The 14,478-nt window shown below is 40.2% G+C and overlaps 1 protein-coding gene across 3 annotated transcripts in view; it reads left to right on the top strand.

Annotated features, from left to right (window-relative positions):
* wdr90 (WD repeat domain 90) overlaps positions 1 to 14,478 on the top strand; it is a 75,692-nt gene that overhangs the window by 8,853 nt on the left and 52,361 nt on the right. For all 3 annotated transcript variants that reach the window (XM_060840463.1, XM_060840462.1, XM_060840461.1), the window contains exons 5-12: positions 253 to 391; positions 3,097 to 3,267; positions 5,866 to 5,989; positions 8,640 to 8,710; positions 9,907 to 10,016; positions 12,034 to 12,267; positions 13,267 to 13,329; positions 13,684 to 13,752. In XM_060840463.1, the coding sequence (XP_060696446.1) occupies positions 253 to 391; positions 3,097 to 3,267; positions 5,866 to 5,989; positions 8,640 to 8,710; positions 9,907 to 10,016; positions 12,034 to 12,267; positions 13,267 to 13,329; positions 13,684 to 13,752 (981 nt within the window). The remainder of the gene's footprint in view (positions 1 to 252; positions 392 to 3,096; positions 3,268 to 5,865; positions 5,990 to 8,639; positions 8,711 to 9,906; positions 10,017 to 12,033; positions 12,268 to 13,266; positions 13,330 to 13,683; positions 13,753 to 14,478) is intronic.

Raw genomic sequence — 14,478 nt, 5'->3', positions numbered from 1 at the left:
ATAGAGAAGAATTTGTTTTGTGATCATAAATACAATTTTGGAAGTGAAATTCTGTCTAACGGTTTGGAATGGTTGATTGGGTTGTGGTATCGGAGGAAGGGCTTATGCCCGAAACGTCGAATCTCCTGTTCCTTGGATGCTGCCTGACCTGCTGCGCTTTTCCAGCAACACACTTTCAGCTTGTGGTATCTTTTGATAGGCAAGTTGTTCTTTGCAGTGTTTCTGTGAATTGTTAACTCTATTTCTCTCCAGGGGAGTCAAGTTATACGGATTTCGTTCTCCAACCTCTTCAAAGAGTTCAAATCTACAGCCACATGGCTCCAGTTCCCCTTTGTTTGTGGTGCAGTGGAAGGCTCTGTGTATAATACTACTGCAAAGACTGCAAAGCAAGGTACTTTGGGAACAGTGTTTACTTTGTTTACCATTCTTTCCTTAGTTGTAGAAGCTCCTCAGTTGCTCATCTTTGTGAAAATCAGCATCAGTTTTTCTGTGGTTCCCTTTGAACAAATTGCCAAAACATTGTATAGCTACTTGTATATTGTTCTCACATTTTATTATGATAACTGGGCATCAAGGTACAGAAAAAAGTTCAGCGTCTGAGATTTAATGATTCTCAAGAAAAAATAAAGTGCTAGTACAACAGGAAGAAAGGAAAATGTACAAAAATAAATCTTTATTCACAAGTATTACATTCAATTAATCAATATTGATGTACTTATGAGGACCTGTGCTGATTTTTATTTTGTGGGAAGTTTTTTTGTTGTTGCTTTTTGTTATCTTTATAGCACTCTGGTTATTTTAAAATTTGAGAAATGCCATGATTTAAGAATGTTAAATGAAAATTGGTGCTTATGGTGAGAGTTTTTAAATAAAGATTGGAGTCAGTTTTATATTGGTCTTTTTCGAGCAACCCACAAAATTCTCAGGAAAACTGAGAGGAGGTATTTTTCTTTGAAGGTCTGTGCAATTCTCTTTCCCAGAAAACAGAATGTCATTGGATTTATTTGAGATTGGGTTCTTGAATTTATTCCAGGATGAGTTTGACAGATTTTGAGACAAAAAGGCATCAAATGTTAATGGGGGAGTGATAGGAAAGTGGCGATGAGATCACATTCAAATTAACCAGAACTGATCGAATGATGAACAAGCTTAAAATGGAGGAACTGGGAGAATGAAATAGAAAGCAGAATGTGTGGATGTATCGTCAAGGTAACTGTGGAAGTCTTTGTGTTTGTATTGGATATTGGTGGCTAGCCTATCCCCAGAAATGGAAACCGATATCAGGGAAGGGAGGAGTCAGAAATGGACCAGGTAAAGATGAGAGTAGGATGGAAATTGGAAGCAAAATTAAACTTTTCCAATTCCAGACGAGAGATTATGTCATTGATACACCAGAGAAGGAGATTTGGGTGGAAGCAGGAATGTTCCATGTACAGCAGCCACGCTGCCCCCCCCCCCCCCCCAAGAGACAAACATAGCTAGGAGCAGTGCAGGTACCCATGGCAACTATTTGACATGAAGAAATTGGGAGGAGTTAAAGGTGAAGTTGTTCAAAGTGAGAACGAGCTTGGTCAGGCAGAGGTGACGATGGTGGATGGGGATGGTTCACGCCATTTTTCCAGGGAAATGTGGATGGAGCCCCCTCTGACACAAAAAACGAATCATGGAAGTAAGTGGGAAGGGACTTGGCAGGAGGAGAAAGAATTGAGTCGAGGTAGGATGCGATGAGTTTTGTGGGGCAGCAGCAGGCAGAAACAATGGGTCTGCCTGGGCAGTCATGCTTGTGGATTTTGTGAAGGATGTAGAAGTGGGCTTTGCATGGTTGGGGGAACTATGAGCCTGAAGGCAGTGGGGGAAAGAAGACTGGATGAACTGAGATTAGTGACTCTTATGGACATAATGACCTGATGCCCCATGATGGGGTCATGATCAGGGGAGATGGAATGAGTTAGCTGGGAGCTGTCACTCAGCCTCTGCAATTAGAGATCAGTCCGGCAGATGACAGCAGCACCACCCTTGTCGGCAGGCTTGATTACAAAGTCAGGGTTGGCTCTCAGAGCATGGAGTGCAGTCAGTTCAGAGGGAGATAGGCTCAAATATGTAAGGTGAAGGCAAAGAAATTGGGGTAACCACTGTCACCTCAATGAACAGGCAGATTGCAGATAAATGGCCAGAGAGAGGTATCCAAGGAGAGGGAGAGTGTTGGAGGAGACAAGTGAAGGGATCTGTGGGATGGGGATAGCACTCTTGCTCAAATGGGTGCGGAGGCAGAAGAAAAGTTCATTGTCATGTCATACCTGAAATACATTGAAGTGGAGGTGCAGAGGGATAAAGTACAGACATTCAGCATCAGAAATCAGAAGGAATATCCATTCCTTTTTCTGCCCAGCTGTTTTCTTTCAGACTGGGCTCCATCTTCACCTGTTAACGCATTCCCATTCCCCACCCCACTCTCTCTCTGGCATATATGCCAACTTTTTCCTTGCTGCAATCAGTTCTGAAGAAGTATCATTAATTAACTCTGCTTTCTCTTCGTGGATGCTACCAGATCTGCTGAGTTTTTCCAGCAGTTATTGATTTCCAACATCTGCAGTTCTTTGGGTTTTTTGGTTTGGTTTTACCAGCCTTGTTCAGAGGAGTGCTACTCTTGCACGTACTAATGTTCTATGAAGCATCCTGAACTGAAGGTAAACTTAGTTGAGAAGTCAGTTTCCTAAGAAGCTGTTCATGCCTTCATACACAAAGGGATAGACAAAAGCTTTTCCAGTATAGTCCACATCTTTTAAAAATTGCATTTGGTTTGGGTGGCCTCAATTTGGTTTAATGGGGTCTGTGTTTACATTTATCTACTTTAAGCAAGCAGTGCTATGTTTTTAAACAAATAGTTTGTGTTGTTGGTTTATAAATGTCCCTTTTTACCAACTGTCTTTTTGTAACTTTTTTTTAATCCTTATTTATTATTCTATTGATGTTTGTAAATTTAAATTATTTTACAGAGAAATAGGTTTTCCCATTATGACTGGGTACAAATTTTATCAAGTAGGTGTTTGCATCTAATTGCTTCAGAGAGTGCATGTCATCTTTTCCTTTATACAGACCTTGTGGGCCTTGCACCTCCTGGTGTGAAATGGACATGTCTAATGATGGACCTTCAGTATCTTCTGTCATTTTATTTGAACCGACACTACAGCCACCTAAAAAGCATTAAGCTCTGTTCCAACATGTTTGTCAAAAATATCTTCACCAGTGACCTGGTATTTGAGCCAAGTAAGTGATGATAATCCTGTTAGGGTGTGAGGTTGTCATGGATCTTGGTGTAATCAGATATTTGTGGAATGCATTGACCTAACTGCACAACATGCATGTAGAAATGGTCTGTGTTTGTGCAGGTTTGAAAGTTTGGATGAAGGAAACATAATTACAATAATCAGAAAATAATGATAATTACTGATGTGGAATGCAATTTGAGTCATTTTTGTTAATCCATCCAAAATGATCCTCAATTTCCTATGCTTCGAGGGTAACCCTCATAGCTTTCGTTTGAAGTTTTCTTTGCCTGTATGTGTTCCTTAAGATTCAGCAATTGGACCTGTACATGGCACTTGAGATGTATTCTATCCAGCACACTATGCAGCTTGGTTTCACCCTCCTGTTTTCTGTTTTACTGATTTGGTTAGGTTCGACATTGTAGTGGGCTAAGCAAAATCAACCCTTTTTTGGGGTCATCATACCTTTCAGCTTCACACTTTTCTATTCAAGTAACAATAGGCCTGCAGTGTCATTAGAGTTGATTGGTGGTGATTTAACCTGAGGGTGACCATGCATCAGGTGAGGTGAGAGGTTGCGAAGGAGAGCCCTTCATGGTTACCTCAGCCAGTTGAGAATTAAACCCATGCTGTTGGCATCACTCTGTATTGTAAACCAGCCAACTGAGCTAACTGACCCCTTTCAAGGAATATGTGTATTTGGAATATCTTACTCTTTTTTGAAATAAATTTTGTCTCCAATATTTCTTCTCACTCTTCTATTCAATTAATTCTGTAATCTCAGACCCTAATTCTACAATTACATTGTTCCTTCTGGTTTGCAAATTTTATCATTTTTCATTTCTGAATCCAACTCATCTATCACTTGTTGGAAATGGGCATTTACTGGCACTTGTGTGACGTGATATTTGCCACTTAATCAACTCAAGCCCGAAAGTTGTCTAGGTCTTGCTGCGAATGGGCATGAGCTTCTTAATGTGACAAAGGTTGATGATAGCTTTGAAAACTTGGATTCAAAAGTGGAGAAAAAGGTGAGTTTTGGTTTTCAGTTTTGTGAAGAATTGCTTTTAACAAGATTGGGAATTCATTTTTGGACAGTGGCTACAAAAAAAAGCAATTCCAAGCAATCATGTGTTTTCAACTAAATGAACAGCTATCCACCTAAGGAGATAATCACTCAGGTGTTTGCTGACTCGAGCTTTAGAAAAAAATTGAAAGGGTCCCAGAGTAAGTTAATTCAGACAGAAGCTGGTTTATTTTGAAAGAAGAGACCGTCTACAGCTGAGGCTCAGTTATTAGCAGGCCAAGCAGTCTAGGCTAGTGAAAAATCCTGAGTTGTTTATAAGAATGTCAGAAACAGAAGGCAAAAAGTATCAAAGAATAAGATATCCTCCAAGATTCTTGAAGGTGAGGTTTAGAAGAACATGTTACCTAAGAAGTGAGCGGAGTTAACAGCTTAAGGTCTCAGGAAGAGACATTAACCAAATAAAATAGAAATGAGAGAATGTCAAAATTTATTCACTGATGTTTTGACGTCTATAAGGTTATTGCTGAGAGTAAAAGGATTGAATGTTCCTTCGATATTTTTAACATGTTCATTTCAAATAAGTTTTGTACAGTCTAGTATAGTTTGTATGTTTTTTTCCATTCATGGGATGAGGGTGTCGCTGGCTAGGCAGCATTTATTGCCCATATCTAATTGCCCATTGCTGTGGGTCTGGAGTCATATGGAGGCCAGACCAGGTAAGGACGGCAGCTTCCTTCCCTGAAGGGCATTAGTGAGATGGGATTTTCCAACAATTGACAATGGAGTCATGGTCATCATTAGACTCTTAATTCCAGATTTCTATTGAATTCAAATTCCACTGCCTGCCATCGTGTGATAAACTTTGTTCTTTGTTAATATTACTTTGGCACCCTCGTTTGAATGTATTCAATGACTGACAACCATAGTAAACTAGTAGCAGAAATAAAATTTATAGCCTATCAAGCCAAGTCCCGCTCTGGGATCTGACATGTCTAATGATGAGCTGGATTTATAACACTGAAAGCTTTCAGGTTTAGATTAGATTACTTAAATTAGATTACTTACAGTGTGGAAACAGACCCTTCGGCCCAACAAGTCCACACCGACCCACCTAGACCCATTCCCTGACATTTACCCCTTCACCTAACACTACGGGCCATTTAGCATGGTCAATTCACTTAACCTGCACATTTTTGGACTATGGGAGGAAACTGGAGCACCCGGAGGAAACCTACGCAGAAACGGGGAGAATGGGCAAACTCCACACAGTCAGTCGCCTGAGGTGTGAATTGAATCCAGGTTTCTGGCACTGTGAGGCAGCAGTGCTAACCACTGTGCCACCGTGCCATCCATAATGTTGTCTTGAACATTGATGATTCAACAATTCTGACTTTATAATAGAGGAAAACTAACTGAAAACTAACCAGGACATTGTGGTGAAATCAATAGGTCTGGCTCTTTGTTTTACAATTTTTGAAATAAGCAGATGGATATATATGCTTTCTGCTAAAGTAAACTTGAATAATGTAATTGTGCCATCTCAATGAATTATTTCTTACCTACAACTTTTAGGTGTGACAGCCTTTAAGGCCAAACGGGCAGGACTGGTGCTGCATGATGTCTCCCCAATGCCTCGAGAAATGGCTTTCTTGGTGCCCAAAGGAGAAACTTGGCATGATATTTATGATTATATCAGGTTAGCTTCGTTGTGCTTTAAGAGTGAATACTCTATTAGTGATGTCATATTTAAAAGAATTTAATTAGCTTAATACATTGAGATCTTTGGACAGCTTAAAATGGCGAGTTTGGAGAAGATTTGTGGCTCAGGTTGAGGTTCTGGATGTAAGTTTGCTTGCTGAGCTTCAATTGGGTGTATCTGAAATACAGTCACTTGTATCTAGGCAAGTTCATCATCAATTTGTTTACAGCCAGTTCCTGTTCATGACTGCTATTTTGATTTTCGAGGAAAAAGTGAGGTCTGCAGAAGCTGGAGATCAGAGCTGAAAATGTGTTGCTGGTTAAAGCGCAGCAGGTCAGGCAACACCCAAGGAACAGGAAATTCGACGTTTCGGGCATAAGCCCTTCATCAGGAATGAGGAAAGTGTGTCCAGCAGGCTAAGATAAAAGGTAGGGAGGAGGGACTTGGGGGAGGGGTGATGGAGATGTGATAGGTGGAAGGAGGTCAAGGTGAGGGTGATAGGCCAGAGTGGGGTGGGGGCTGAGAGGTCAGGAAGAAGATTGCAGGTTAGGAGGGCGGTGCTGAGTTCGAGGGAATCGACTGAGACAAGGTGGGGGGTGGGGAAACGAGGAAACTGGAGAAATCTGAGTTCATCCCTTGTGGTTGGAGGGTTCCCAGGCGGAAGATGAGGCGCTCTTCCTCCAACCATCGTGTTGTTATGTTCTGGCGATGGAGGAGTCCAAGAACCTGCATGTCCTTGGTGGAGTGGAGCCTGATGAAGGGCTTATGCCCGAAACGTCAAATTTCCTGTTCCTTGGATGCTGCCTGACCTGCTGTGCTTTAACCAGCAACACATTTTCAGCACTGCTATTTTGATTGTATTGCTTGAGGAATAATGTTGGTAAAAACGCTAGATTGCCCCTGCCCTGTAACACTCCTTTGAATAGTGCCAGGCAATCTTTTTTTGACTATCTTTGGAGGTGAAGAAAGGAGGAGTTTATTGGTGAATGGTTTAATGTTCCTACAACAGACAGAGTCTTTGGAGCATTGCCTCAGCACTTGACAGATCCATCACTTACGTTATAGCCCTGAAATTCCACACACTTTGATTGTATCCCCATCACATCAACACACACTGTCAGACAAAAAAAGCAATGCTGAGATAAAGGAGGAGTCATTATGAAGGGTGACCAAAAACTTGATCAAAGAAGTGATGTTTACATGGAGAGGAAGTTATGAAGGGAATTTCAGAGCTTGGAACATTGATGGCAGAAAGTATAGCCATCAGTCGTACACAAGGAGATGATGGATAGTATGAGGTAAGAGTCGAAGAGAAATAAATCAAGTAGAGTTTATAAGACTGAGGAAATTACAGAGGTATAGAAAAGGAAAAGACGAAGGAAGTGATTTCAGACTGTCACCTGGTAATATCAAACTTGAATATTGTTGAAAATGCATGTTACTAAAGCTTTTTGTTTTGCAGTCATCAGGGTAAATGCAAGAGTGCAACATTTCAAGCAATGTACACAATACATATGGCAAGCAAAGCATGCTGATCAATTGAAAAATTGACTCTGATTGAAGTGTTGTCATGGAAATGGCAGTAGGGCATCCCTAGCTCTTGGAAAATTCAAAAAAGTTGCATGGCTTGAGCATATTCTTCTTGTTAACATCAAACGTGTATATACATGCATATGTCACTTCTAACAAGAATAAATGGGCTCAACTGATTATCTTAAATTGATCCACAGTGTAGCTTTTGGACAAATGGGCAAGTGTGACTTAGTGTTCATAGCAGAATTTTGGATGAGCTGACGTTCACAAAGCATGCTGGACTGACCAGATGAATATAGTTGAACCAGATGAATACTGAAGGCTGGAGGTGTCAAAGCGATGGATAAGAGATTGAGCACTTGGCAGATGGAGATGTGAATGTTTTGCAAGTGGAAATCAACAGACTTTGCAATAGAAAGGATCTAGACTTAGAGTAGAATCTTTGTATCCAAACAGTCTGGTTCAGTTGTAAATAGCTGTTCAGGAAAGAAATGGATTTGGTTACAAAGAAACAAATTTCACAAACTCAGAATTTCCCCAAAGTGTTTGTCATCTAATTAATTGCTTTCCAAGTGCACTCTTTTGTTGCTTTGTAAGTGAATGCAGCTGCTTAGGCACAGCAATGCCCCAGAAGCAATTAGATGTTTTTTGGGGGATAATTGTTTATCAAGATGCTGCTATAAATCATCTTTGTTTTTTGAATAGAGTTACATTTTGTGTAACTGACCAGGGAAATGAGACCTGGTCAAATGAAAATTGGAAAAGATAATACCTCTAGAGAAATAATAGGGCTATTTTTAACTCCCAAAATGGGTGAATTTCTGTCAGATGGAATTTAAAATTTTTAGCAAACTGATACTAAATTGAACTAGCCTGCATCTATTTTGAGGTTTTGGATTTCATTGGGTTTTACCTCCCATATGAGCCTTCTCATGTTCTACTTCATCTAACCCCATCAACATAGCCTTATAATGTGTTTCTCTCTGTCATGCTTTTCTTTAAATGCATTAATGCAAAATAGATTTCACTGCATCTTATTTGGCTTCATATCAAACTGCGTTGCTCCACCTTGATTGATTGATTGATTGTATCTGGTTTGTATGTTTATCTCCAGGTTCCCATCAGATGGAACTAAGATGCCATTCGACTCCATTCAAAAGGGAAAGTCCAGCCCACGTAAAAAAGGTTAGAGACGCAGTTAGCTTGAAATGAAAAAATGGTGAAGGTCTTGAACAGTGTTCATTATATGTTTTCACTAGATCCTTGTGTATATGGCAGTCATCCTTCCACCTCTTCTATAGGGCTCCAAAACTCATACTACATGTAGAGCTGTCTCAAGGCTCTTGAGTAGTACCATCAATGTTGTTTTAAGATGGATTCTCTGCATCAGCTGGGAGGACAGGCAGAGTAACATCCTTGAAGGAACCAATAACACCAGCATCAAGGCCATGATCATCCAAAACATCTCTGCTGTTTCAGCCACGTGCTTATGATGCTCGAGTGCTGAGTAGCAAAACAAATCATCTTCGTCCAGCTCAGGGAAGGCATTCAACAGAGAGGAGGTTAAAGAAAACATTTCAAAGACTCCTTGAAGGCTTTCCTCAAGAAATACAACACAGGTGTCAATGCATGGGAGACCCTCATTCACAAGAAACTGAGTTGAAGGAAACACCTGTATGAAGGGACACAGTTGTTTGAGAAGACCCATTGGCAAGAGGAAGTACAGAAAAGGAACCGGAGAAAAGAATATCAGTAACTTCAAAGCCAAGGACCACTTCCATCTCCCAGAAACACCTTTTAAATGTGTGGGCAGAAGTGCAGCTGTAGGATTGGGCTCATCAGCCACATAAGGACTCTCAGAATCCATGACCACTGAATTTCCATGACTGACAATGTCATTTCCACTGACATTGAATTTCCAAGGTGGGCAATCAGACTCGTTAAAGAGTAATCACTGACAATGATGTGATGAGTTGTATTGTTTTCATTCTCATTGTAATTTCAAAAATGCTTCTTTGACATCTCAATATGTGTGTAACTTGGCAGTGCGAAGGCCAAATCCTGCAGGAGACTGTCAAGGATTATTAGACATGCATTAATGCTGTCTGCAGTTGGACTTTTGAAATGTAACCTTTTAACTGTTGAATGTAGTTTCACTTAATGTAATTGTTTATTGGTAGTTCAAGTGTAATTGTAGGCTTCAATAATCCTTAATAAACTTAACATTTTATTTTGATGCCTCTGATCTCTCTCATGTACATCACCCCAACTCTGCACATAGAATATATCCATTGCTATCTTTGGCCGAATCTAAAATATTTAACACATTGTTCCTCAAAAGTACCAATAATATATTTTCTTTTTAATCTTTCTGTATCTAGGTCATCCAGCACATTGCACTCCGGTTAGAGCAAATCCACCCACTGTGAGTGTCAGTAAGGCAGTACAAGACAGAGTTTCTCTCATCCAACAAATTACCAGCCCAGAGACTGTGAGTACCTGAGAAAAGTTGGCACACTACTTACTCCAAGTTTAAGTACTCAAATTTATGGAGTGCCTTAGTTCTTTCTCAAAATGCCTGCAGATTTTAGTGGATTCTATTCTTCCATGCAAAAACAACAACACAGTTAACAATACATTTCAACATGTCAGGAGATCTTGAAGCACTCAACTCCAGGGCAACCTTTTAAAATTAAGTAATAGTTGCATGTAGAGCTATATTACAGGCAATGTTGGCAGAGCAAGGTCAATCAGTGATGATATAAGTGGTGTTGAGTATCTGCAAGACAAACTGGAAGAGGGGTGGGGAGGTGAACATTGTATGGCACTTTGCAAAAACAATCTTTTATGTCTTTCTCAGAGATCAAACTGGACTTATCATTTCACTAAAGATTAGATTAGATTACTTACAGTGTGAAAACAGGCCCTTCAGCCTACTAAGTCCACACTGACCCTCCGAAGAGCAAACCACCCAGACCCACTCCCCTACACCTAACACTACGGGCAATTTAACATGGCCACTTCACCTAACCTGCACATCTTTTGGACTGTGGGAGGAAACCGGAACACCTGGAGGAAACCCACGCAGACACGGGGAGAATGTGCAAACTCCACACAGACAGTCGGCAAAGGTGGGAATTGAACCCAGGTCTCTGGCGCTGTGAGGCAGCAGTGCTAACCACTGTGCCACCATGCTGCCCAAACCCATCTTGTTGGGGAATTGAACCCCAGTCTCCCGTGTGACAGGCGGGGATACTAACCACTATACTAACGGGGAAATAACAAAATGTCACATTAATCATCCCTGACAACAAAGATCTCAGTCTGCTACGCTAGTAAAGTAGACAGAATCGCTCAAGTTCTAGAATGGGTCTATGAATAGGAAGGGTTTGGAGGGATATGGGCTGGATGCTGGCAGGTGGGACTAGATTGGGTTGGGATATCTGGTCAGCATGGATGGATTGGACCGAAGGGTCTGTTTCTTTGCTGTACATTTCTATGATTCTAATTATTACTTTAACATTTCGTTGGCATCCTAGTTGAGGATGCATGTCTTCAGAGTGCAACCTACCTATGCCCTGCTCTGTGATCTCTTGTTCCAATTATAAGGTAACCATTAGTAAGTTATGCACTTGTGTGGAAATAAAAAGAGGCTAGCTCCTAATCCATATACAAAATGTTATTGCATTTTGTTTACAGACAAGAATGACATTGTTTAATGCAGAACAGAGAAAAAAATTATAGAAACATTAGCTGGAATACTTTAAGCAAAATAAATTAAATCTCCAAGCATTTACTGATGCATGCAGTGCTTGGGTAAATCTCATTGATGTCAGGTTTTAGGAATGTATGAGCAGGAATAGGTCATCCAACCCCTCTAGTCTGTTCTGGGTCTAAACTTCATCCACCCACATTAGCTCCTATATCCCCCAACATTGTTGGAAAGCAAAGATTTATCCATCTCAGATACACATTTATCATTTAAACTGGAATATGTTGCTTTTTGTGGGAAAGTTTTCCACCCTTCTGCCCCCCTTTGTGTGAAAATATATTTCCTATCTTCTACCTTGATAGACCATATCTGATTTTGAGATAATGCTCCACCAGTAAAATAAAAAGGTTACCTTACTAATTTGGGCTACCTTACTAATTCCTTATAAAATCTTGGGAACCTTAATCAAGTCATCTCCTTAATTTTTTGTGTTGCAATGAGCTCAAGCCTGATTTGTGTGTACTCTACTTGTAATTTAGTAGTCTTTATGTGAATCCTCCTCATTGTAGTCTTTTGTAATTTTCCTTGATTTTAGTTGTTAGAAACTGTTTCACTTCATCACCTGTGCTGGACATTCATTAACCTTGGGAGAATGCTATTTTCCAATCTTTGCTCAATTTAAGAATACAATTATTTTCAATGTACAAGTTTTCTCTTTTTGAGAAACTCTCAAAATATAAATAATTAAGCCCTTTAGTTTCTTGTTGTATTCTTCAAGAATTGCTTCCCCTTCCAGGTTCCTTCTAGACGTTGGCGATCCTCTCAGATCATTACAAACATCCCAAAAGTACACTTGGATACAACTATATCACCCCATCGTGACAAAGATAGCAGAGAATGTGGGGATGAAGCCATAGCTATAAGTAATGAAAGTGCAAAATTAATACCAGCGGATGATGGTGGAATTCATGTCTTTGCGAGTCACCGTGGTAGAGTTCCGGTTGATAAGTGCAGCGGTGATACAGAGGAGGTGAGTCCTAAAACTGTGCGTTCTTACTGTTGCATTTTGCAACCTGAATTTGCATTCTAATTCCAGAGCATAATTTTGGAATTTTTTTTGTCACATTAAACCAAACAGATCTAACACAAGTATTACCTGTATTATTCTCCTCTATCCATCTTCTTAGGATTGGGGAATAGAGAAAGAGCGGTACCTTCTTCGCCAGTGATGTGTTTTGATGCTAGCTGGAACGAATTGTGAAGGAGAGTTTTCCCTTTTACTTAATTCCCCTGATTTCTTCCTTTCTATAGAAAGTCTTGGATTCTGTTCATCACTGTCCTACAGTATTCGAGCTGTGATTAGAAGTTTAACTACTGCTGCATCGTGGACAGTTTTCAAATGCTGGAAGTTTTGTGTATATTTTGCAAGCAGTATCAATTATTGCTGGAGAGGCCAATTGCTGCAAAAAACATTGTTTCTCTTCCTTTAAAATGGGGGAACTGTTATTTCTTCGACTGAAACTATTAGGGGTCACGAGTTCAAGGCGAGGGGGGAAAGTTTAAGTGAAATATGTGTGGAAAGTTCTTTACCCAGAGGGTGGTGGGTAGCTGGAACGTGGAAGTGGTAGAGGCAGGCACGATAGTGTCATTTAAGATGTATCTCGACATACACATGAATGGGCAGAGAGCAGAGGGATGCAGATCCTTGGAAAATAGACAACAGGTTTAGATAGAGGATCTGGATGGGCACAGGCTTGGAGGGCTGAAGGGCCTGTCCCTGTGCTATAAGTTTCTTTGTTTTTGTTCTTTGAAATTCTCCATACAGAGATTCCAATGAGAGTCAATTTTATTCTGTCCCACAGTGTTTTTGCTCCACCTCATTAATGTTCTAAATATTTAATGCACCCCCAAAGCATGATATTGTGTTCAAACATGATTGTGCTTCCTTGTTAAGAATCTCAGATCTTCATATCCAATTACATGTTGCATAATATAAAAAGTCATATGCCCTTATGCCCTTGTTTTTCAGGTTGTAAGCACTAAGGTTCCTACACCTACCAGGTTTATTTGCCAGAAGTTTAAGGACCCTAAGGTAGGTCACTTGACCTGAAGATTTCCTTTGTCCAACAAAGTAGACCTTCCGGTTCTCTATACCCCAAAAATGCACCACTGTTTTCCTGCCTAACAATTCCTAGATGCCATTTAGATTCTGACCACCTTCTCTCTTTTTGCACGTTATGTTTTAGATCTCTCGCAATATTTTTACCTTTGTGAACAATTTTCATAGGATCCCTCCATAACTGATGTGGCATTTCACTGAATTATCTTTGTTCTGAGCAACTCAGGAGATGGAAGTTTTGGAATTTTCTGTTCAAGTTGCTTCACATTTTTAAAGTTTATACTTCATTGTAAATTTATCTGTTCTCTATACAACTATTCTTTGTAGGGGCTTCAGCCAGACCCAATCCTGAAACTAAAGAAGATTATTGGCTTTGGAGGTTGCACGATGAAATGTGTAAGTGTCTTAAATCTAACACTGTCACATGGTGTAGTGAAATAACTTCTTGTTTTGCTTTTTCACTTCTTTGTCTTTACTTTTGCCTTGGTCTCATTTTTACCCACTTTAAGCAAAGTCAGATCATCAGGAGAAGCTACTAGCTGCTTTTCGTTACAGACAAGGCTGTAAGATATAGGAGCAGAATTAGATCTTTTGGCCCATCGTGTTTGCTGTGCCATTCAGTCATGGCTGACATGTTTCTTAACCTTATTGTCCTATCTTCTACCATAGTCTTTGATCCCTTTACTGATCAAGAACCGATCTGTTCTTGTTTTTAATATACTCATTGACTTGGCCTCCATAGCCCCTGTGGCAATAAGTTCCACAGATTCACTAGAATCTGGCTGAAGAAATTCCTTCTCATCTTCACTCTAAAGGGTTGTCCCTTCACTCTTGGGTTCTGCCTTTTGGTCCCAGTTTCTCCAACTCTTGGAAATATCTTTTCCACATCCACTTTATCTAGGTCTGTCAGTTTTACTCCAAGTTTCAAAGAGATTCCTCTTAAATTCTTTTGAACTCTGAGTACAGACCTAGGGTCCTCAATTGCACCTTATATGTCAAGCTCTTCATCCCTGGGATCGTTCTTGTAAATCTGTTTCAGACCATCTTCAAAACCAGCACACCCTTCCTTGGATACAAGTCCCAAAACTGCTCAAAATATTCTAAATGTGGTCTGACCAGAGC

Source organism: Hemiscyllium ocellatum, chromosome 20 (assembly GCF_020745735.1).
Source record: "Hemiscyllium ocellatum isolate sHemOce1 chromosome 20, sHemOce1.pat.X.cur, whole genome shotgun sequence".
Classification (NCBI taxonomy): Eukaryota; Metazoa; Chordata; class Chondrichthyes; order Orectolobiformes; family Hemiscylliidae; genus Hemiscyllium; species Hemiscyllium ocellatum.
The sequence above is the reverse complement of the archived record's forward strand: the minus strand, read 5'-3'. Positions and strand labels throughout refer to the sequence as shown.